Source organism: Pongo pygmaeus, chromosome 2, assembly GCF_028885625.2.
Source record: "Pongo pygmaeus isolate AG05252 chromosome 2, NHGRI_mPonPyg2-v2.0_pri, whole genome shotgun sequence".
Classification (NCBI taxonomy): Eukaryota; Metazoa; Chordata; class Mammalia; order Primates; family Hominidae; genus Pongo; species Pongo pygmaeus.
Genome location: NC_085930.1, coordinates 96762517 through 96788291, shown reverse-complemented (window position 1 = coordinate 96788291; position 25775 = coordinate 96762517). Strand labels below are relative to the sequence as shown.

The following is a 25775-nucleotide window of genomic DNA, read 5'->3' as shown; positions in this document are numbered from 1 at the left end:
CCACCACACTCCAGCCTGGGTGACAGAGTGAGACCCTGTTTCAAAAGAAAGAAAGAAAAAAAAAATGAGTTCTGTGAAAGTTTTGATAGATCAAATAAAAGCATTTGTATCAATCTGCATCCTATTTTAAAGTTTGTATTCAGGAACCACAAACAAAAATTTCAGAAAGAACTTCCCCAGGAACACAGCTGAAACCTCTATTTTGTTTGTAGGACAAACACTGTACACATGGAGGATGACTTAATAATGTAATTTATTTGAAATACTTCCAGAAAAGTTTAAGGCCATTATACAAAAACATTCATTTCATCAAAACATTCATTGACCACCTTCCCATAGGCCAACACTTGACAAACCTCTTTTCCCAACACACTGGCTGATGGCTTCTAAAAGTGGCTGATGGCTCCTACAAAGAATCATTCATTCTTTTCTTCACCATTAAAGGCTGTTCTTGGCTTTCCTCTGCTTCTGTCTGCAGCAGGTTCACTTGCTGTATCAATAACAACTTGAGAAACAAAGCAGTTTTAAATAAACTTGTAATAGAAAAAATGCATCCTGTTTAAGATCTATAAATACAGAAATATGTTTTACAGGGTAAAATTGACCACAATATCCTTGTTTTTAAAAAATAATAAAGTATACACCTTGTTTTTATATTGATATATCTTGTCACACAGCTTGAATGCACATGATATATGTACATAATAAAATGACATCAATGCATTTACTGCTTTCTTTCCTGTAAACTTGAAAGACAGATTAAAAAAAACTTTTTGGCAATAATTTAGAATAATTACCACTAGTGCTGGTGTGGGTATAATTTTGCACAGGTCATCTTTAATATTTACACTTGCAGGGAGCTCTTCTAGGTACTTAGCTATTTTTAAGGTCTGCACTTTACCCTGCACTGTAAATCAAGGCTGGACAAAGAGGTTACTAATCTGGCTAGCTGATCCTAATTAATCGGAGTTCATGAAATTGGCCTCTGGAGAACATAATTACAATTCTGATTATAGCACAGAACCAGAGATGGCAAAGTGATGACCCAAAAGCAGAGCAGGAAAGCCCAAGGCTCTGGCCCTTTTCAGAAGGCACTGGACCATGCTTTTCTCTCAATGGCTCCCACAGAAGGTTCTGACGAAGTGCTTTTCATTCCAAATTCTTCCTCTCCTGTGTTTCTATAAACAGTGTCATCGATAGAGTCATGGGCTCTCTTCCTTGTTGCTTCATTCATTCTCTAAAATAATGAGTAGGCCCAGGCAGATGAAACACAATGAACACAGGGCCTTCTTGTTATCTTGGCAGGCTTTCCTAAGCCCTTTGGGTTCTATTCTGATGTTTTGGGCTAGCAACCAACTATGAGAGACACCTCCTGGTGCCATGTGCATTTCAGTTAAAGATTCAGAGCTGGCAGCCACTTTTGTCCTGGCCCTTTTAAGGTCAGCCTCTATTTTATGTCCTAATACATTCTTGCATCAAACTTGCACTGGATGAAGTTGCAAGGTTCAGACAATGCATCCTCCTTTGCAAAATTAAGCCTTCAGAATCCCCAGGGATGTTTTCAAGCTTTCTAGTTGAGTAAGATCAAACCAAGTTCACTTCATGAGTTAGTCTTTCCTGATTCCCTCTCTAATGCCATCCCGATACACAGATGACTTCCTCATGCCCTATTTACAAGGCCATCTAAATTCCGTGCCTTTAGCTACCACATCTAAGAGCTGGGAAAGTGGTACAGAAGCACAAGAGGAAGGACTCTTCAAGCAATCTATGTAAAATAGTAGTTTTGAGATTCTTTTCCTATTTTTTTAAAATCCAGCAGGACAACTGAAAGTAACTTGTTTGAGTACCTCTCCATCCATCCAGACACTTGTGAAATACAACACAGGGTAATAGTTGCCACAGATTCCAGCTTACACAGACAGATTGGCAGTTACAGTACTAGGGACAAAGGTACAGATACAAGAGACTAGGCCAACATGTATACTTTCACAAAAGTATGAAAAAGTGCTTCTCCAAACCGTTTCATCTACGGAATGCAAATACTGTACAGGTAAGATGCAGGCCTGCTTCCCGAAGTGCGCATGCTTCTGTCAGACGTTGCTTTCACCATGCCTGCTGTTCCCACAGGAAGAGTCTGTCTGTTCCATGCGCTCACAGTCGAGGCTGACCTCACTCGTGTCCATACTACAGTCTGACTCACTGTCCGATTGGTCCATCTGCTCAAGTTTTGTTTCTCCCTGTAGCTCTCTGCTCCCGGTGGTGGGATTTAGGAACGATCCCTCGGAGTCAAGCACCCCAGCTTGCCCGGCAGCACATAAAACTGTTTCTTTGGCTTGACGAATACAGTTAAGCCACTGCTGTTTGTTGAAGGTGTCATTGGCTTGTAGCGAGTGGGTCTGACTTTGGGATCCGTTTTTGAAACTGACTCTGAAGAAGTTTTTAACTAGAAAGGAAAAACCATGAAAAACAAAGTCAATGGACACATCCTTCCTCAGGCCAAAGAGTACACACGTAGTGACACTAAACCCCAGAATCCATGGCAGGTATTGCTGATAACAAAACATTTCCCACTGATCCGGGGCATGGCTCAGCTCCATCCTGTAGCCACCATCAGGGAGATGGGGTTGACACAGGTCTAGCGTTCAGCTGCCCTCATCGCTCTCAGAAACCAGCAGGTGGAGATCATCTTGGAACCACAAAGTCAAGTGATTTAGGGGAGCCCAGAGTACTGGTGACCCAATCTGGCTGCATAACAAAATCCCTTGGGGTGAGAGCTTGTTAAAAAGACAGATGCCCTCAGGAGGCTGAAGTTGGAGCACTGCTTGAGACTAGGAGTTTGAGATCAGCCTGAGCAATATAGTGATGCCTTTTCTCAAAAAATAAAAATAAATCAATATAAATAAATCCCCAGGCCCTTTTTTAGAGATTCTGACTCAGAAGATCTAAAAGTGGGTTTCATAATCTGTAATTTCAACAAGTACACCAAGCTGGAGCTTTCTTCAGTTTAAGAGGCTCTTTTTAACATTAAAACATGCCCATGTTTCTCCATATGAGAGTATCTATACACTTAGTATCCAATGATGGAGAAGATATATATAGACAAATTTGGTTTCAGTGTCAAATGAAATTACATTTTAATTACCTCAACAGGAGCCATCTGCATTTAAAAAAAAAATAGTAGTCCACAATATGGAAGACATTTTATTTAATCTTTTTTTTTTTTTTTTGAGACAGAGTCTTGCTCTGGAGTGCAGTGACACAATCTCCGCTCACTGCAACCTCTGCCTCCTGGGTTCAAGAAATTCTCCTGTCTCAGCCTCCCGAGTAGCTGGGATTACAGGCATGCACCACCACGCCCGGCTGATTTTTGTATTTTTTTTTAGTAGAGACAGGGTTTTGCCATGTTGGCTAGGCTGGTCTCGAACTCCTGACCTCATGTGATCCACCCACCTCAGCCTCCCAAAAAGATGGGATTATAGGCGTGAACCACCGTGCCTGGCCTATTTAATCTAATAACAACAATATAATGGACATTTAAAGGGCCCTGCGTGCCACATGCAATGCCTGGTTCACAGAAGCATCTGCAGTGAGCCCCTTTGCACTAACCCTGCAGCCAGTAGACTGGGAACCACCACCACTTCCAATGGCTTAGAGGCTAAGCAACAGAGGGAAAGGAGGCCAAAATGTTTTACTGCTAGCCATCTTTGGCTTAGAAGCTATTCTCTGTCCTTCAAATTTAGGCTCCACCCTTTGATCTTGGGCAAGTACCTTAAATCTTCTGTATCTTAGTTTCTAACTTGTAAAATGGAGAAAACAAGAACCTACTTTATATGGTTGTTATGAGGAATAAATGTAATACATGTAAATGCTTATACAATGCCTGGCACATAGTCAGTACTCAAGAAACATAAGCTCTTATTTCTACTACTCCTACTCCTAGGGTAGAGGGATTGATCAGTAGGTAGAAGGCAGTACATATTAATTACTTTGACAGTATGATGCCTATGTTAACCCAGGAAGCTCAAACGTTACTTTCTCAAAGAAGTGTTCCCTATCTCATTTAAAACAGACCTCCAGGCTGGGCCCGGGGGCCTGTAATCCCAGCACTTTGGGAGGCTGAGGTGGGTGGATCACTTGGGGTCAGGAGTTCCAGACCAGCCTGGCCAACATGGCAAAACCTTGTCTCTACTGAAAATACAAAAATTAGCCAGGTGTGGTGGCCCGCCCCTGTATTCCCAGTTACTTGGAAGGCTGAGGCACGAGAATTGCTTGAACCCAGGAGGCAGAGAGTGCAGTGAGACGAGATCACGCCACCACACACCAGCCTGGGTAACAAAGTAAGACTCTGTCTCAAAAAATAAAAAATAAAAAAATAAAAATAAAACAGACCTCCTATTGCTATCCCTTCCTATTCCCTTACTGGGTTTTAAGTTTTCTTAACAACACCTAGAGTATTCATTTGTTTATCATCTTTCTCCTCCATCACAACGCAAGCTCCATAGGGGAAGGAAGTTACCTACTTGTTTCACCAAGTATCATGTTAGATACTCGATAGATATTGCTATCTTGGCTTCTTTTAGTTAATTTGTTGATTAAGTCTTAAATTAGGCCCACTGAGTAATGTTACAGATGAACCCACATTCCAGTTGACCATTCTTATGTCTCTTTAGGGACAAGTTTACCAGTTCAACTGCAAAACCCACCATAATGCAACTGGTATCCATGTAGGGACTATCTGGTATTAAGCATGTTTTTATCCAATGGAAAAAGACAGAGAAAGAGAACTTAAGGAGCACTCACTATGTGCAGACAGGTTCACTTAGATTATCTTACTAAATCCTTATAACAATCTTATGAAGGAGGTACATACGCATTTCCATTTTGGAGATGAGAAACTGAGAATCACAGGGACTAAACAAAGTACATAATCAGGAAGTGATGAAATAGCATACAAATGCAGTTAGACTTCAAGACCGTGGCTTTTCTCTTTCCACCAGCTGCCCACTCCCTCCAAACTACCACGGCCAAAAACATTCAACAGGTCAACCCCAACTGCTATCCATACTTCTCTCGTTGTTGCTGAATGCCCCTCGCAGGGAGCCACCCAGCCTCACTTCTCCATCCTGGAGGTCTTCCAGCAGGAGGTCCTTCACGGGGATTGGCTGACGGTACAGCTGGTAGCAAAGCTGCTCATTGTGGGTGACAGCTCGAGTGATCACAAGCACTTCTTGGAACAGGAAAACATGCAGTTTCTAGAAGAAAAAAATCCACAAGCTTTCATTAAGCAATAATGTAATGAGTGGTTGATATGTGGACCTCTGTGGATAAAGACGTCCCCAGGTACCAGGTTCACACTGGATTATGAAGTCCTAGGTTCAAATCTACCTCCAGGAGAACCAAAGTTGGGCATGTTGGAGGCACTTCCAGATATGTCCACTGCCCTTCCTGTAGAAGCACCTCCCTAGGGACTCAATGGAGAAAGCCCTTCTGCCTACAGACACCTACAGCCAGGGTTGCCAACTTTGGGGGCCCTATTCACATTGCAATTCACAACTTGTACAGACATACCTGCCCCAGCTCCTATAAGAAAAAAACGAGAAAGGGAAATGGAATCAAGAAGGTAATGAAGAGAAAAAAAGTTAGCACTCTCTTGACTTTATATTACTCAATATAATTCTAAATAATCAGGCCAGATGTGGTGGCTCACACCTGTAATTCTAGCACTTTGGGAGGCTGAGGTGGGCGGATCACTTGAGGTTAGGAGTTCAAGACCAGGCTGGACAACATGGTGAAACCCCGTCTCTATTAAAAATACAAAAACTAGGCCGGATGCGGTGACTCACGCCTGTAATCCCAGCACTTTGGGAGGCTGAGGTGGGCGGATCACGAGGTCAGGAGATAGAGACCATCCTGGCTAACACAGTGAAGCCCTGTCTCTACTAAAAATACAAAAAATTAGCCGGGCGTGGTGGTGGGCACCTGTAGTCCTAGCTACTCGGGAGCCTGAGGCAGGAGAATGACATGAACCCAGGAGGTGGAGCTTGCAGTGAGCTGAGATCGTGCCACTGCACTCCAGCCTGGGCAACAGTGTGAGACTCTGTCTAAAAAAAAAAAAAATACAAAAACTAGTCAGGCGAGGTGTGGAGGGCGCCTGTAAACCCAGCTACTCGGGAGACTGAGGCAGGAGAATCATTCGAACCCAGAAGGCAGAGGTTGCAGTGAGCCGAGATCACACCACTGCACTTCAGCCTGGGTGATAGAGCGAGACTGTTTAAAAAAAAAAAAAGAAAAAAATTCTAAAAGATAAAAATTAACAATAGTCTATAAAAAATGAGACTGGTATATCAAAGCTAATATTAATCTTTGCTTCCCAAACCCATGAAAAACACTTGTTCCTTCAACCACAGAGTCATTATCAGCCTTATCCAGGAACTCCAAGTCAGAACACTGCTCATTCCTGAGGGGACCAGAGTATGCTGCCACAGCTACAAATAAAGATGATCAGGCCAGGCACAGTGGCTCATGCCTGGAATCCCAGCACTTTGGGAGGCCGAGGTGGGCGGATCACCTGAGGTCAGGAGTTCAAGACCAGCCTGGCCAACATGGTGAAACCCCATCTCTACTAAAAATACAAAAATTAGCCAGGCACGGTGGCAGGCTCCTATAATCCCAGCTACTTAGGAGGCTGAGTGAGGTAGAACTGCTTGAACCCAGGAGGTGGAGGTTGCAGTGAGCTGAGATCGGGCCATTGCACTCCAGCCTGGGCGACAAGAGCAAAATTCTGTCTCAAAAAAAAAAAAAAAAAAAAAAAAGATGATCAACATTTTCCTTCTACGTTAATCAGAACCTTGGTTCTCTGAAGAGACTTAAAAAGTTGACGACTGACATGTGTGATGTGGGCAAAAAAGAAAATTGCAAAAATGAAGGCTTGTTTCAGGTCCCATTATGAAAGCAGGTGTGCTTGCTAGAGTTGGGGTAAATTTGCTCCATTCAATGCTAAGTACCAGACTCTTCTCACAGTTTGGAAATGCTTAGGAACTGAAGTGAAAATATCCACAACTTTGCAACTAGGTTCTAGCTTTCTGGTGGAAATATCTGGGAATGTCAATCCAGCAGTCTTAAAGGGGAGAGACCAGAAGAGGAGAGGTTCTCACTTGTAAGTGGGAGCTAAATCTTGGGTTCACATGGGCATAAAGATAGGAACAACAGACACTGGGGACTCTAAAAGGCAAGAGGGAGTGAGAGGCGCAAGGGCTGAAAAACTTCCTATTGAGTACTATGTTCACTATCTGGGTGATGAGATCAATAGAAGCCTATTCTCAGCACCATGCAGTATATCCTTGTAACAAACCTGCACATATACCCCCTGAATGTAAAACAAAAATGGGAACTGAATTAAAAACTTCGGATTAGAATTTTGACTTGGGATAGTGGGAGCACATTCAATATTATTAGATCATTTTAAATTTAGGAGAAAAGAAACCCATAGGTTTCCCACCCCTATCCCTACTACCTCCCAAACACACACAAACAGAAACAAAACCCAACCAAATCTTGGCTAGAGGGAATAAAATGTATATTTAAGAAGACTGAAAAACAGGATAAAGCACAAAATAACCAAGTTAAAGGCTTTTTGATGTGGTAGTTGTGGAAATAATGTGTTAAGAATTTTCTTTTGGGGACTGTTTTAATGTACAGTATTTGGAATAATCAGATTTTTACACTGTTTCTACTTCAATCAATCTTCTAGCCAAGGCGGGCTGAGATTATCTGGGCAACTTTTTAAAAATACAACTCAGCCGGGCACAGTGGCTCACTCCTGTAATCCCAGCACTTTGGGAGGCCGAGGTGGACAGATCACTTGAGGTCAGGAATTCAAGAACAGCCTGGCCAACATGGTGAAACCCCATCTCTACTAAAAATGCAAAAATTAGCCAAGCGTGGTGGTGGGTGCCTGTAATCGCAGCTACTCGGGAGGCTGAGGCACAAGAATTGCTTGAATCCAGGAGGTGGAGGTTGCAGTGAGCCAAGATCATGCCACTGCACTCCAGCCTGGGCAACAGAGTGAGACTGTCTCAAACAAACAAACAAACAAACAAAAAACTCATTTATGAATGTTCCCTGATAACTTCTCTTATTGGTCTCAGCTCCTTCCTGCCCTCAAACTACTGTGCTTTTTTTCTGACCCAAGACTTTATTCACAATGACTTTTACAACTCTACTGGGGGAAAAAAAACCCACAAGCCTCCCACCCCAACTATCTTGTTCTCAAACATCTATCTGCCTGCAATAAAAACTAGAGTTTATCTTTATGCCTTAGGCACATCTAACCAGAAAGTTCTCAGTCCTTCACTGATGTACAGAAAGATAATAGGCTTACACCCTGTGGAGCAGTGCATTTTCCTATTTCTCATTGGGCTTCCTAGAAAGAATGTTCAAGGAGCTTGGTATAAGATACCAGAAGTCCACAGGTGCTTTCTGAAAATAAGCAAGAAACAGAATGCAGCTTTCTAGCAATCAGTAACTCTCTAGTCCCACAGACACACATCTTCAAGCAACAGACTTGACAGGTCTCATTACCCCCACTGTACCATCCACTGGATGGATCCACAGCATCCCTGATAATGGGTTATAACATGTACTCACTAATTTCAAGTAATATTTCCATGGCTGCTCAGTCTAGGCTAAACGGATGTCCCTTGAATTGTCAAAACTTTATTAAGAACCCTTCAATCTAGTTCTGGCTTTCATTCTAAGGGTTGGCTAGATACTGAAGATGAAATACAATAAAAATGCAGAGTCTCTCTCCCAATGGCTATCTCAACACAGAAATTTAAACACACACACACACACACAAATTTTTACTGGCTATACATACAAATAGCTTGGTGAACTGAATGAATTTTGAACTCTCATATAATTCAAATTCATCTTTCCTTTTAAACAAGCATTCATTCATTGAGTACCCAGTATGTGCCAGGTCCCCATAATAGGTTCTAAGGTTGACAAACCAGCAAAATAACATGGTATAATGGAATATACTGACAGACAAATGGAGAATTGCAAATCACTATATTAAGTGCTCCAAGGGAGATATACACAGTTGCTATGATAGCAGAAGAGGAACCATTTCAGTATCTACTTGGGAATAAAAGCCAGGAAATGGGTGTCTATAGGTCAAAGCTAAATATGCAACCAATAGAAGATAGGTTGTTATTTAAAAAAAATTGGTTTCAAAATGCCAGTCTGTGGATGGGTCCCAATGCACAAGAAAGAAGTTAAATGCATTCAACTGAAGAGCTGTTTCTCTGAGATTAAATCCTTCTAACATCTTATTAAGATCATCCTTTATTTTCTGAAATCAAAGTGAGAGATGTTAACTGTTCTGCCTTTGTTTTTCAAAGTCACAATCAGACAAAATAAATAGCGGGCAACCCTATATTGGTTTCCAAAATTCTTTCTGAATAGGTACTGATCCTTAACATTACAAAATATGAATGAATATATATATACATATACACATATGATCCTGTGATATAAATGACACTGGAAAAGCAATTTTTGTTTGAAAGAACGAAGGACAGGCACGGTGGCTCAAGCCTGTAATTCCAGCACTTTGAGAGGCCAAGGCAGGCGGATCACTTGAGCTCAGGAGTTTGAGACCACCCTGGCCAACATGGTGAAACCCTGTCTCTACTAAAAAAATACAAAAATTAGCTGGGCATGGTGGTGCGTGTCTGCAGTTCCAGCTACTTGGGAGGCCGAGGCACGAGAATTGCTTGAACCGGGAAGGCAGAGGTTGCAGTGAGCCAGCCTGGGTGACAAAGCGAGACTCCATCTCAAAAAAGAACATGACCCTAGATAGGGAAGAAATTGTAAGAGGAGGCTCCACATCAAATGAATTAGGGATAGGGGAGGTGGATAAGACTGCTTAAAGGGAGTAACTACTTACCACGCCCCGATTGTTCTTCAGTTCACCATGACAACACAAGACTCGAGAGCTGTCGATCAGGGAGTCTTTCTGGCCTTCTTCCAAGTAAAGAAGCCGCTCTTTATAATAGCGGCATTCAGATTCACCAGTCTTGGTGTTGATTTCTGCCACAATTCCCTGAATGATATTTATCTATGGAAACAAAGAGGAAAATTAAGTATGGAGGAAAGCAGCAAACCATTCACACCAAGTCTTAGGGGCTCAGCCTAGAAGGACACTAGGACACACCCGGATCTAACTCTTTAAGTTGCTACTTTGGGAAAAGAGAAAAAAAAAACAAAACAAAACATAAATACTTTTAGTATACTGCATCTATCTATCCATCTGTACACATACACACACATTTATTTGTATACATATAAAGATATTTGTATTATATATAAAACTAATATTGATGAATAATTTTATCTGGGAGGAAGGAATACCTATTGAACTCCAGGCTGCATATTTCTTAAAACTTGCTCACAATGTTGAAAATGTAGCCATATAAAAAAATTGGCTAAGGAGAGAAAACAAAGCAGAATGTAAGAGTCCAAAAGAGGAACTGTCTTTGAGGATGTGACACAATTAATAGCTTCATCGTTTCTCTATATGTACGCAATCTAATGTACGAACAATATTTGCAAATTGGGTTTGAACAAACGGTTTGAATATCTTTTTTTTTGATATGGAGTTTCCCTCTTGTTGCCCAGGCTGGAGTGAGATGGCACAATCTCGGCTCACTGCAACCTCTGCCTCCCAGGTTCAAGCGATTCTTCTGCCTCAGCCTCCCAAGTAGCTGGGATTACAGGTGTCTGCCACAATGCCCAGCTAATTTTTGTATTTTTTGTTTGTTTGTTTTGAGACGGAGTCTCACTCTGTCGCTAGGCTGGAGTGCAGTGGCGCGATCTCAGCTCACTGCAACCTCTGCCTCCTGGGTTCAAGTGATTCTCCTACCTCAGCCTCCTGAGTAGCTGGGACTACAGGCACCACGCCCAGCTAATTTTCTGTATTTTTAGTAGAGCAGGGTTTCACCATGTTGGCCAGGGTAGTCTTGATCTCTTGACCTTGTGATCCCCCTGTCTTAGCCTCCCAAAGTGCTGGGATTACAAGCGTGAGCCACTGCGCCTGGCCAATTTTTGTATTTTTGGTAGAGACGGGTTTCACCATGTTGCCCAGGCTGGTCTTGAACTCCTGAGCTCAAGTGATCCACCCACCTCTGCCTTCCAAAGTGCTGGGATTACAAGTGTGAGCCACTGCGCCTGGCCTGGATATCTTTTTCAGTGATATAATATAAATGTTTATAAATAACAGAGAAAAAATAATGGGAAAAAAGACACCAGTATAATGCTGGGGATAGTCTGTATAAATACACTCACACCCAGGATCTAGAGCACATGTGAATGACTAAGTTTGGGCAGAAGATTCCAAAGTGATGGTGGATGCAGTGTTGTCAATACAAAAACAAGAGTACTGCCTGAGATGTAGTCAGTGGATATTTATTCTGATGTGTTGGTCTTTCTGTCATATGAATATATCTAAATGTTATAAAATGCTAGCAAACAAAGGGATGAGAAATTAGTTGAGGAAAACTCAATGACACCAGGCCAGGCACGGTGGCTCATGCCTGTGATCCCAGCACTTTGGGAAGCCAAGGCAGGCAGATCACTTGAGGTCAGGAGTTCCACACCAGCCTGGCCAACATGGTGAACGCTGTCTCTACTAAAAATACAAAAAAAAAATTAGCCAGGTGAGGTGGTGCCCACCTATCATTCCAGCTACTTGGGAGGCTGAGGTGGGAAAATCGCTTGAACCTGGGAGGCAGAGGTTGCAGTGAGCCGAGATCACGCCACCACACTTCAGCCTGGGCGACAGAGCAAGACTCCGTCTCAAAAAAATAAAAAACTCCATGACACCAATCAGAGGCAAATAACGATTTCCTTAGCAGGATTCTCTGTCCCCTAAAAGTGAAAAGACCAACAGTCCCATTGTTCTTGTGGTGGTAACTGAAAAGTACTCAACAGATGGCAAATGTTGATAAGGCCTCTTCTTCATCACATTTACTTAAAAGAAAAGCCAATCTCTGAAAAGCAAGGTTCCAAAAGAGCCTTTGCTCAGTCAGAAGTTATCATGTCTTAAAATAATAATAATAATAATAATAATAATAAATAAATAAATTCTATCTAGCATTGTTAAGTAATTATTTGTCTTTTTTTTTTTTTTTTCCAGTTGAGACAGGGTCTCATTCTGTTGCCCAGGCTGGAGTGCAGTAGCGCCATCTTGGCTCACTGCAACCCCTGCCTCTTGCGCTCAAGTGATCCTCCCACCTCAGCCTCCTGATAGCTAGGACCACAGGCGTGCGCCACCACACCTGGCTAATTTTTGTATTTTTCATAGAGATGGGTTTTTGCTATGTGCATAGGCTGGTCTCTGACTCCTAGACTCAAGCGATCTGCCCGCCTCAGCCTCCCAAAATGCTAGGATTACAGGTGTGAGCCACTGCGTCTGGCCAAGTGATTATTTTTTCATATGCCACTAAAATGATATTGTCTGCCAAAAGCAACTGGGTAAAAACTGTTACTCAGTTATAACTTTTGTACTTCCACACAAGTTTGACAGAAGATCTTACAGCTTTGAGCTGAAGTTTGGTGAATGTATCCTACAGAGAGATGCATAATCTGTATATTTCCGTAGCTATTAAGAGTTTCAAAGATTTCTTTTTTTTTTTTTTTTTGAGACGGAGTCTTGTTCTTGTCGCCCACGCTGGAGTGCAATGGCATGATCTTGGCTCACTGTAACCTCCACCTCCTGGATTCAAGCGATTCTCCTGCCTCAGCCTCCTGAGTAGCTGGGACTACAGGCACCTGCCACCATGCCCAGCTAATTTTTGTATTTTTAGTAGAAACGGGCTTTCTCCATGTCGGCCAGGCTGGTCTCAAACTCCTGACCGCATGATCTGCCTGCCTTGGCTTCCCTAAGTGCTGGGATTACAGGCATGAGCCACCATGCCTGGCCAAAAGTTTCAAATATTTCTTTATTCTTTTCTCTATTTCTCAAATTGTGGTGGTAGCACTCACTACTTTGATTAAAAAAAAAAAAACCCTTATTTTCTTATTTTAAAAAATATAGGCTCTTTAGTGTTATAGAAGAAGCTTTTTGGCCTTTGATGTCAACCTAATATTAAATGTAAATCCTGTAAAAGTAATTTGAGTTTTATTAACATAAAACAATAAATGGCAGAACACTTTGGTATACTTTCTTAGTTTGTTTTTTCCTTTCTTGGTTTTCAAAAATGAATGATTATTCACTGTTACTTTCAAGACAAAATAATTTCACAAATATACTAAAGCCATGACTCATCCTTCAAATTAATTTAACTGTTTATTGAGAACCTGTTCCATGTTAGACTAAGTGGTAGCATTCAAAGAAATGAGAGGATTCCTGACTTCAAGAAGCTTAAAACAAATGGGAGGTATCTGAGCAACTGTGTTATGTCTACTTTATCCTTTTACATTTCCATATTTTTTAATATGTAGTGAAATCCATGCTTTTTCCTTACTCTTAAAGACCTCAGCATTAGTGGCTGTGACTTCTCAGTTAACTGTTACCAGGTGTACCTAGACAGCTGGAATTAATCAGCGCTTGAGTCAATTTTCTGAGTTGCCTGCAAGTATCCAGGAAACCAGAAAGAAGATGCACTATAGTCATAAATATGTGTTCATTTCCTAATTTAACTCAGGAACTGAACAGCTGGCATATCACATGAAGATTAATAAACTCAAATGCCATGGCAGTTCCTTATGCAGCTAAGATTAGTTTCAAATATTGCTTCTTTTGCTAGTGTATGAAAAACAGAGACAAAACAATGGAAACAATCAGTGTTCTCATTCCATGTTCTATGTATACATTTATAATAGTAACTCTGGGTCTGCTTTCATTTATTAAAAATAATGTTTTGTATTTCTATCTACCTGAATATCATGAGGGTCTTATCTCTCTGCATTGGTTCTTTTTTTTTTTTTTTTTTTTGAGACTGAGTTTCGCTCTTGTTGCCCAGGCTGGAGTGCAATGGTGCAATCTCGGCTCACTGCAACCTCCGCCTCCTGGGTTCAAGTGATTCACCTGCCTCAGCCTCCCGTGTAGCTGGGATTACAGGCATGCACCACCATGCCCGGCTAATTTTGTATTTTTAGTAGAGATGGGGTTTCTCCATGTTGGTCAGGCTGGTCTCGAACTCCTGACCTCAGGTGATCCGCCTGCCTTGGCCTCCCAAAGTGCTGGGATTACAGGCGTGAGCCACTGCTCCTGGCCTCTGCATTGTTTTTTTTTTTTTTTTTTTTTTTTTTGAGACAGAGTCTTGCCCTGTCACCCAGGCTGGAGTGCAGTGGCAATCTTGGCTCACTGCAAGCTCTGCCTCCCGGGTTCACACCATTCTCCTACCTCAGCCTCCCAAGTAGCTGGGACTACAGGCACCTGCCACCACGCCTGGCTAATTTTTTGTATTTTTAGTAGAGACAGGGTTTCACTGTGTTAGCCAAGATGGTTTCGATCTCCTGACCTCTTGATCTGCCTGCCTTGGCCTCCCAAAGTGCTGGGATTACAGGCGTGAGCCACCGCACCCTGCTTTGCATTGGTTCTTGAGAGAGATTTATTTTGCAGAATTTCAGGGAGGCATAAAGTTACATACAGTAGGCTGCCAATAGCCAGCCAACAGTCACAGTAGTTGCGCATTTAAATTAAATTTATTATTGCATCTCTCACTGGGTTCAAACTGAACGAAGGGACTGGTAAAGGGAGATGATGAGAGATACCCGGTAACAGTACAGAGATTAAGCTCACACGTGCTGGACTCGTCATCCTCAAAGTGGACTCTGAAAGCCCTGACTGTCTGGTCCCTTGTGCCATGATACTCATTGGCTCCTGCCATGAACCAAGAATAGCAGTCTTCACGGCTGTTGCATCAAAAGCAGGACTGTTTTTCCCACTGATTTCAGTGATTTTTTTTTAGGAGTTGAGAAATAGTGGTGAGGTGGGGGGAAGGGATGCTCTGCAGGATCATTTTCTGGCAGAAAAATTCTTAGAATTTAAAACATTAAACAACCAAGTTCTCTGGAATATCTGAATATCCAAACTCCTATTTTAAGAAGTTCTCTTTTGGGAAAAATTTTTATCAACCCTCAAAGCATTATTATTAAATTCTAATAAAGATGTGGTAATTTAGGCACTGCATTAAAGGCAAGACCTCTTTTTAGATCTAATCATAGGTCTGAATGCAATCAACTCCCTTGGAATGGAAGCAATTTACTTAGCGCTCTCTGATTTTTCCCTTTTCATTGATGGGAAATTTATTCATGGGATATTTGTCAAGCTATATTGGTGCTATGGGTTTTATGTTTATCAAACATTCATAATGCCCCAAGAGTACAGGGCTAAATAATTCTGTTCATGTGGGGTAATGAATGCTATGAGGATTCTGTAAAGGGAAAAAAAAAATCCTGTGCGTATACTGTGTAAGTAGGCATTTGGAAGACTTGCTTTGCAGACATTTTCAAATGCAGGTATACCATGTTTCATGCACAGATCTGCCTGAATAACTAGATGCAGAGTGAACTTTTGAAAACAGCTTCATACTTTATGCACTAGGGAAACTGGTTACTGGCACATCATTTTAAATTACACACCATCATATTCTTATCTGTTTTTAAATTCAAACTTTAGCTCACTGGGTATTTTTTAAAAAACAGAACAGTATTCTTTCGTGCTCCATATTAAAAAGAAATCTTTACAGTAACTCAGAACAGGCTCCCATGCTTCAAAAAAGTCATGACTTTGAGTAGCTCATGCTCCCTGTTGTTTTTATTCCTGCAGACCACACACTTGCTGGGATGAAATATGGAGAGGAGGCAACTCTATCGCACTCTTCCCAGTAATAAAAACAGACATGATGAAGTGAGATGGGCCTCAACCCCAGCGCCTGCGTCCCCGATCTGTGCTGGACTAGGGGCCTGATCTCTGCGTGTTGGGCCTGCCAGATACACTGAATACCTCATGAATCAGAAGAGGGTCCTTTATTATTCTTTTCTATCCTACTTGGAGGCACCCAGCCCAGTTCTGCACCAGTGAGGCTGGTGACCAGACAGCTCTCCACAACTATAAAGGCAACAGAAACTCAAGTAGTGGGCAGGCTTTCTGCATCAAGGTATAGAATCATAAAGAAGTTGAAGGGCACAGGATTTGCAGTCTACACTGACAGGGTTTGAACATCAACTGCATCACTTGCTGGCTGTGGACCTGGGCAAGCTATTTAACCTCTCCAAGCCTCATCTGGAAAATGGTCTAATAAGAACAGCTATCTCCTAGGCTGTTGTGACGGTTAAATGAGATACATAACCTATGAGGCAAATTACATAAAGTTGATTTACTAGGTACTCAATGCCAGCAATTATTACCATGATTGTTGTTACTACTACTTATTATTAAACCCCTATCTGGGAGGAAATAGGCAGTTTGCTCAGCAGGTTCAAGGTTTCTGATTTTCAAATTACCTATGCATATCCTCCTTCTATTATTGTCCCAGATTAAATCAGAAAATGAGCCCTTTGAATGGTCTGTTAGCCTCTATCCCCACTGCCATCTCCTTGATCAGGTTTTCACACCCGGACAGCATCCTCCCAACTTGCATCCCTATCACCAGTCTCTTCCTCCTCAGTCCCCTGTTCTACCAAGAGTATGTGTCCAAGGTTACAGAGCTTGTAAATGATGGAGCTGGGATTTGAATCCTGAATCCCAGCTACTTAGAAACCAAACAACTAACAAAAACAAACTTCAATTAATTGCACGACAAAGGAAAAAATCTCTTAAATTGATATTTAAAAACCTCTATAACCAGATCTGAACCCACATCCTCTGTCTTCTCTCCTGCTGCTTTCTCAGAGGACCCCTAACCCCACGCCAACTGATCCATGATATTCCCCAGGCATGACCTGTCCTGTCATTTCTTTATACCTTTGCTCAGGCCACCCGCTCCCCGTGGCCTGCCATCTGCCATCTCTACCATGCAGAGTACCTCAACCAGAATGGTGCTCTCTGGGTGGAATGCTCACAGTTTACAATATTCTCATGATATGCACCCCATTTTTCCTCGTCTTCTATTGCTGCTAGGGAAAAATATATATTTCCCAGATTACCCAGCCCACACTCAATAAACATTTTTTTTTTTTTTTGAGACAGAGTCTCACTCTGTTGCCCAGGCTGGAGTTGCAGTGGCATGATCTCAGCTCACTGCAACCTTCACCTCCCAGGCTCAAGCGATTCTTGTGCCTCACCCTCCTGAGTAGCTGGGATTACAGGCATATGCCACCTTGCCCAGCTAATTTTTTTTTTTTGTATTTTTAGTAGAGACAGGGTTTTGCTTTTTTGGCCAGGCTGGTCTTGAACTCCTGGCCTCAAGTGATCTGCCCATCTCGGCCTCCCAAAGTGCTGGGATTACAGGCATGAGCCATCGTGCCTGGCCCACACTCAACAAACATTTGCTGAGTGAGGATCCCACTAGTGAGCAGGAGGTTTGACAAGGCAAGCCACTGTAATCGGGGGCTAAATGGAGCTAGATTTTAAATGGATGTCCACTTCACAAATGAGTTTTGGGGCTAGGCTAAAAGGCAACTTATTATTTTCTAACTAAACAAAATTTAAAATATACACAAAGATCTTGTCCCTCACAGTCAGCAACTGTAACACCAGATTAGAGTCACCTGTATAAAATTAAGAATTTTACTGTCTAAGGGACCTTACAGTGCGTTTCATGTAAGCACTGCATTTTACAGTTTAGGAAACTGAGGCAGAAAGAGGAGAAGTGACTTGCAAAATCAAAACATGGTTGATGGCAGTGCCAGGCCTGGAATCCAAGATTCCTGAGTACTAAGTACCCAGGGACTCTTCCATTCATCCACCGACCAAATCCACCAGCCATTATGGCGGAAATAACAAGAAGAGAGACAAGGAAACAGACAAACTTACAGCTTCTTCCAAGTGCTGCTGATCTGGATTATCATTTGGTGTGTGCCTCAAGATTTCTCGGAGAAGCAGAGGGTATTTTACCAGGCGGCTTCTTGGAATATCGAGGAAATTCCAGAGATCTAGTTTGCGGCTAAAGGGGGATTCTAAACATCGCTGTAGGAAATCCTGGACTCGGTGATCTTGTTTTTTGTGGTCCAGCAGAGCTTTGGCGGCTACTTGATTGCTGCAGTAGCTGTCATAGGAGCTGAGGCAAGGGAGCTAAGAAGGAAACAGAAAGAGAAGGTTGGAATGTCAAAATAATTGAGCTCTGAGGCTACGGTGGCGTCATTTATTGGGACTGAACAAACACCTAACTGGTCTCTGGGTCTGGCTGACATTCCTTTATCTGCATGGCTAGAGGAAACTAGTGGAATCTTCAACATGGCAGGCAGTGGACAATTTTCTTAGGCTCTGGCTTGCTTTCACAAAGTAATTTTTTTTTTTTTTTTTTTTTTTTGAGACGGAGTCTCGCTCTGTCGCCCAGGCTGGAGTGCAATGGCACTATCTCGGCTCACTGCAAGCTCCGCCTCCCAGGTTCACACCATTCTCCTGCCTCAGCCTCCTGAGTAGCTGGGACTACAGGCACCTGCTACCATGCCAGGATAATTTTTTGTATTTTTAGTAGAGATGGGGTTTCATCGTGTTAGCCAGCATGGTCTCGATCTCCTGACCTTGTGATCCGCCCACCTCGGCCTCCCAAAGTGCTGGGATTACAGGCGTGAGCCTATACAATACTATGTAATGAACAATTTAAGCTTAAAGACTTTGGAACATTTAACCTTCACTGCCTTCATTCCAGCAAAATGCTAATTTCTCTGACACATCCCATCAGTCACACTGTGCAAACACCATGTCAGAGATTCAACGGAAAAGGCTTCTCATCCACCTTTTCTGCCTTGGTGTTCTAATCTAAGAGCTATGAGCCTCCAGAAAGTTACCAGAAGCAATCAAATGCAGCCAATGGCCTAACTGCTTTTGTTTCTCTCTCTTGTACTAGGAAGCCCTAGTCCCTGTAACACTTGCTCTTCAGAGGGATTCAGTGCAAGACACTGGCAAAGGAGTGTCTTTCATTTCTGTATCGTCATTACTTTGCATTGGGCCTACTATATGGCAGACACTCTGTTCTGAATGAACAAATAAATGCATGTTTAATGGATTACAAGATTAGGTAACATTTGATGGTTTGTGAACCTTGCTTAAAAATAAAGTATGGCGGCCAGGCGCAGTGGCTCATGCCTGTAATCCCAGCACATCGGGAGGCCGGGGCGGGCGGATCACGATGTCAGGAGTTTCAGACCAGCCAGGCCAGCATGGTGAAACCCCGTCTCTACTAAAAATACAAAAATTAGCCAGGCATGGTGGCACACACCTGTAATCCCAGCTACTCAGGAGGCTGAGGCAGGAGAATCTCTTGAACCTGGGAGGCAGAGGCTGCAGTGAGCCGAGATCATGCCACTGCTCTCCAGCCTTGGCGACAGAGTGAGACTCTGTCTCCAAAAAAAAAAAAAAAAAAAAAAAACATAAAAATAAAGTATGGCAGCATCTGAAACTTTAAATACTCTGCTGCTGCTTTTACACCTCTTATTGAAATTATTTCCTCAGTGACTGAAACCAAAAAAGGGATACCAGGAAAGTAATATTTTACAAGCTTACTGTTGAGCTTAACATTCCTTGGAAATGTCTACCTTCCTTACATGTTATTAAAAATCTCTACTTGTGCTAAAGAGTTGCAGAAATTTTTTCCCTCAACCTTATATTTGTGTAAGTACTAGCTATTATTATTTGAAAGTAATGATAATTGGTACTTATACATGCGCGCGCGCGCACGCACACACACACACACACACACACACACACACACACACACACACACACACACAGAGAGATAGAACCCAAACGTGGTACTGTGGCTTGTAATTTAGACTTTCAGAGTTAATTAAAAAGGGCCTCAGGCCCTCTTCATTTAATTTCCACTTCCTCACCTTTTAAAAAGATCTGGAAATGACCAATGTTTTCATTAGGAAGAAACAAATCAGCAGTAACCATCAGATGTAAACTAGCGAGGAACCTCGACCACACTGCTGCTCACTGTCCAATGGGCCACTGCTCCCTGTGATCCTGCTGCCCTGCTACCATGGCAACCAAATGGGGCTCTGGTCCTGTGCTCTCACCTGACAGGGTGCTCATTTCCTGGGCATGACCTGAAAGGCTATCTGGTTCAGTCATCGGCTAGGAGAGGCCCCAAGTGATCTTTAACTACACAGGGTGAAGAATGTACAAGATCTGGTGCTCAAATACAGACACTCCCTTATTCAGGATGAGAGGTGAAAATGCAGTTAAGGAGACTAGGCCAGGTGCGGTGGCTCACGCCTGTAATCATATTACTTTGGAAGGCTGAAGCAGGTGGATCACTTGAGGTCAGGAGTTTGAGACCAGCCTGGGCAACGTGGCAAAATCCCGTCTTTACTAAAATATATAAAAATTAGCAGGGCATAGTGGTGCACGCCTGTAATCCCAGCTTCTTGGGAGGCTGAGTCACAAGAATCACTTGAACCCAGAAGCCGAAGGTTGCAATGAACTGAGATCGCATCACTGCACTCCAGCCTTGGCGACAGAGCGAAACTGTCTCCGAAAAAAGGACAGACTCAGAAATAGGGAGAATCAGGTTCAAAGCCTAACTCACACAGCTGTCAGTGACTCTTACAAGCCTCAGTGTCTCCACCTACAAAATGTATATACTAATGTCCCCCTCTCCCTTAATGAGGTAAAGCATACAAAATACGTAGCATGGAGCTTGGCTTCTGATTAAGAATCAGTAAGTACTAGCTATTATTACTTGTCCCAAGAAGTTCTTTGTTTTTGAGACAGGGTCTCACTTTGTTGCTCAGGTGGAGAGCAGTGGCATGATCATGGCTCACTGCAGCCTCTTCTTCCCAGGCTCAAACAATTCTCCCTCCTCAGCCTCTCAAATAACTAGGGCTACAGGCATGCACCACCATGCCAGCTAATATTTTTTTTGTAGAGACAGGGTTTCGCCATGTTGCCCAGGCTGGTCTCCAACTCCTGGGCTCAAGAGATCCACCTGCCTCAGGCTCCCAAAGTGCTGGGATTACAGACGTGAGCCACCGTGCTTGGGCTCTAGAATATTTTTATTGAAGAAACTGTCGTTTAGAGAACCAAAGCTACTTGCTCAGCTGGAGACAAAACTAGAGTCCGAAGCTTGTTCTTGCTTCCCCTTTACCTTCAGAGTTCTGAACTATTCACCATCTCTTTATTAAATAGACTATCAAGAATTTATAAGGGAAACTCACTTTTTAAAGAAGTTCTTTTATCCCCCTAATATTGTGAACAAATCTATTTTTTTTTTTTTTGCTTCCATGTATCCTGGCTCTTTCTTAGGAATTAAAATTTAGTGAGACATCAAATTTACATGAGAACTTTCTGCCTTGGAGAGCTTATAAAGTATTTTATCATTGAAAAAATGTTGGCATGGAGATAAGTCACTTGGGAAGTTGTTTCTTTATGCTAGGGAAGGCTTACTCAAACAGGCTGACCCATTAGGGAGCGGGGACACTGATTCTCAGTAACCAGGGTAGTTCCCTGAAAAAAAGCAACCACTCTGTTTAAGGTCTTCAAAGTAAAAGTAATTCATTCATTCTAAGGTCAAAAGGACTGGCCAGGGCTGTCCCACTTGGAAGACTCACTTGTTTAAAAGGGTTCCCCCCCTACCCCCCCTTTTTTCCTTTGCGGGGAAAATAAATCAGTTTTTCATGGGTCGAATGGGCTCTGACTTTTCTCATCCAAAGACCACTAAGATGTTTATTTTGTTCTGTTAAAAATACAAGAACTCAAACATATGTACCCCTAGGTTTACTGTTCCCACTCAAACGGACACATCTGCAGTTAAAAGAGGAAAAACATTTAACAGCTCGTCAGGCCTGATAAATAAGGGCCATTTCTCACGAAGTCTGGCAACAACGGGCCAGTTGTTTAATTTTAGGCTGCTCTTCAAGATCCAAGTCCTCATTTGATGCCTGAAGCATCCAGATAGCAATGGGCCAGCATGGTCACACTTCCTTTGGGTATGTACAGAAAATGACTGCAAAGCTGCTCCCAGATCAAACCAATTTTCTAATAAACGTGACAAATGTTTATTTCAGCAGAAAGTTACGAACAAGGCAAATTCCTACAATTTTGCTTCTGGCATAAACTGACAATTTGCATATGATGCTTAAGGAAACCATGTAGTCCTGTACTGCTGTCTCATCAAAAGCAGAGGAGTTATCCTACAAATTCTGGAGTGTGGCCTAACTGCTCCATTTACCCCCATATAAAGCAGTCCACAGACTCAGGAAGTTTAAGAGACATTGAGGCAGACTCTCTACTCATTATACCTTCTTTGTCTCTATCTGTCTCCAGTTGGCTGGCTCTCTTTGGAGAAATTTCTTTGTGGGCTAAAGAAGTTAAAACATCTACAATGGCTCATAATAAAATGAAAGTCAAAAATACAAGATGAATGATGTCTCTTGAAATATTAAGGCATATTTTCTAAATTATTCATCTTAGAACATTACTTGCCTTTCAGATACCCTTGGGATATTTCAGCCTTGGTGCTAAAATTGACTCCTGAACTAAAGCTATCTAAGTCATGAAACTCTCATCAAGTATCTTGATCAAGGCAGTCATTGAGAAACATAAGTTAAAAGATCAATGTTAAAACTTTCTGCACATCTATGTGTTATCAAGGCATGTTAACTGAAAGGTTTTAGGAAGATTAAAATGCAGATGTAACGGAATAAAGAGAACTCACATAGCAACAGTAGGATTTATAACCTTCACAACACTCTCCACACAGTGAAATAATCTCTAATATTAGCTGTTGTGGTACTTCCTGCCTATTTTTCTGGAATACTGTGTGCAACAGAGTGATGAGAGACCTAATCTTGCCTGGAATAAGTCAGCAATCTCCTCTCATTATCTGCTTTATAACAAATGAAAAACACCTGGAACTGGGATGGACCATTCACGTACTCACAGAAGGAAACATAAATGTGTAGAATAGGGAGCGGTGGGGACTGAGGCAAAATAGAGCACACGCCTTGTCTAGTGTAAGTGAAACAAACAAACAACAACTTTATGTACACAATAAAACACAAATCCAGCCCCAGGATCATAAATTTATGATTCCTAACCTAAGATCACAGCTTATTTCTTTTTATTTAATTAGGAAAAGGAATGAATTATGTTAGGATGAAGGTCACCATATACCCAGCTCTCCTATAAATTACTTAGCATGGTATATATGCTAAACATTAGCAACCTTTACTTATTATCCTGTTTATGAAACTACATTTTGACCATGAGATTTTTTTTATGGCCTGAAAAGTTTTTTTTAATATGCTAAACATTAGCAACCTTTACTTATGATCTTGTTTATAAAACTGCATTTTGACCATGAGAGTTTTTTTTAATAGCATGAAAAGTTTTTTTTTTTTTTTTGGTAGTGGATATATGTCAATAAATTTTTATTGGACTATATTATATTAGCGATTGGCCTGATAGAATATTAACTAGTTTTATTTTGATACGAAACTAGTAATAGTTTCATGTGTACCTTTACTTATTTTGTTGCAAAAGGCCCTGTTACTTTTAAATGCAATAAATTTGTAATAAGAAAAAAACTATTTTCATGCTTTAAAGATACAAAGCTTAAATTTAATTACAATTTTACTAGGATTTTTTTTTCTGATGTGAAACTAATATTTGTAAAAAAATAAAAATAAAAATAAAGTCTAGCTAAAATGAAACTCCCATCTATATTATTGAAATTTATCTTCAATAAAGACCAGGGAACTTTCTTACCCAGCCCACGAGGATGGGACCAACATGTTCAGTCGAGCCATCAGGCTTCCGAACATCTCGAAGCTGACTAAGGAGCTCTGGCAAAAAACAAACAGATGCTTATTTGTTAGGCATTCAAATATGAACAGGGCTGGAAGTAGGTTCTGGGTTATTCACATTGCAGGCAATTAATAATCACTCACTAATTGTAAGACAACTCAGTTAAGGCTACAAGTCATGACTCATCCTGGGAACAAAATTATACCTTCATGTAGAGGAATTAGAGAGTCCAGTGTTCCAAAAATTTGATTCAACTCTTGTTCTGTCATTATGGAGAGTTTCAGCATGGGGTCATGATAGGCCTGCACAAAAACGGCAAGAGATGGAAGCAAATGTTTAAAATCAGAGGAAGTACATTGTTCATGTAAGTGGCTCCTGAGAGGTCTTATCCAATAACAAAACTTCTGGCTAACAACTTCTCCCATAAAGCTGCAGAAACAGCAGAGAGGTGTGGCTGGAGGAGAGGAGAAACCAGCACTGCCTTAAGCCTTTGTGGTTGATAAACCAAAGCAGATTTTTCAAAAGCTTTTTTATTCTAGTATATCATATATCTAGGAAAGAGCGCAAATCCTAGGTATAGAACAGATTTGACCGTTAAAATGTTTTCAAAATCAAGATCCTGCCTCTTAAAAAAAATCCCACTTTATTCAAAACTAGCTACCAGCAGATTCTTTTTTCAATTAGTATATATTTAAAATAAAGAAAAAGAGGAAAGAAACAGTGATTGGTATCCTTTACTACTGATTTGAACAAAGAGAGAAAAGGTGATAATCCTATCACCTCTTACTAGAGAAAATTAAACAACAAGAATACACAGTTATACTCAGGGCACTAAAATAGAATACAAAGGCTTAGAAGTCTCCTACCTTCAAGGAATTTTATAAAGCTAATGGGGAAGATAAGAACAACTAAAATATTTTCTAGTTTATGTTTTAGTTTCTGATCTCATGGAAAACTAAATCTATGTTTAAAAAATATTTCTTTCTTTTTTTTTTTTCTTTTTGTTCTTTTTAGTACAGACAGGGTTTCACCATGTTGGCCAGGATGGTCTCGATCTCTTGACCTCGTGATCTGCCCGCCTTGGCCTCCCAAAGTGCTGGGATTACAGGCGTGAGCCACAGTGCCCAGCCTAATTTTTGTATTTTTTAGTAGAGACGGAGTTTCACCATGTTGGCCAGGCTGGTCTTGAACTCCTGACCTCAAGTGATCCGCCTGCCTCAGCTTCCCAAAGTGTTGGGATTATAGGTGTGAGCCACCGGACCCAGCTTATGTTTAAAAATTAAAGATTAAAAACAAGACTGATGTCACATGACAGCAAAAAGCCATCAAATCAAAACTGCTCTAGAAGGTCACAGAATTAAAGCTGGAGTGGCCAAGGGAAGTTTTGAAGATGAGCTGCTTGGTACACAGAAGGAGGCAATAAATGTTATGTAAGAATAAACTGAGATTTGAGCTGGTTCCTGAAGAATGGGTAGATATGAATGGTTGAAATGAAAGAGAAAAATTTCTAGCAAGGTAGGGCCACCATGAGCAAAAGGATGGCTGGGAAACACCTGAAGGTGCTTGAGCTCGGCAAATCTTGATGCAGGAAAGGGGAGTTAGACATATGCCCAGCGTGATAACTCTCAGAGTGAAATAACTTCTTTGTCCTCTCTGACCTCCTCCTCCTCCAGCTCTGCCTAAAACTCAGTTTCTTGGCTGTGTCCAAGCAAAGCTTGGGTGGCCATCTCTCAGGAATGCTAGAGGTGGAATTTCATCTTAGCAGAAAGACTAAAAACCCTTAAAAGAAGGGAGGTAGCCTTCCAACCCTGTGATTCTTCGAGGAGGCTGTGAATATCAGATGAAGAAG

The 25775-nt window shown here is 41.7% G+C and overlaps 1 protein-coding gene across 10 annotated transcripts in view; it reads right to left on the bottom strand.

Annotated features, from left to right (window-relative positions):
- Positions 1-236: 236 nt before the first annotated feature.
- Positions 237-25775, bottom strand: part of ARHGEF3 (Rho guanine nucleotide exchange factor 3) — a 349765-nt gene continuing 324226 nt past the window's right edge. For 9 of the 10 annotated variants that reach the window (XM_054482009.2, XM_054482014.2, XM_054482010.2 and 6 more), the window contains 6 exons: positions 24132-24228; positions 23888-23964; positions 17987-18244; positions 9953-10123; positions 5066-5252; positions 237-2443 (listed from right to left, as the gene is read on the bottom strand). In XM_054482009.2, coding sequence (XP_054337984.1) covers positions 2091-2443; positions 5066-5252; positions 9953-10123; positions 17987-18244; positions 23888-23964; positions 24132-24228 — 1143 coding nt within the window. In that variant the 3' untranslated portion in view covers positions 237-2090. The remainder of the gene's footprint in view (positions 2444-5065; positions 5253-9952; positions 10124-17986; positions 18245-23887; positions 23965-24131; positions 24229-25775) is intronic. The other variant, XM_054482019.2, reaches the window with a different exon arrangement.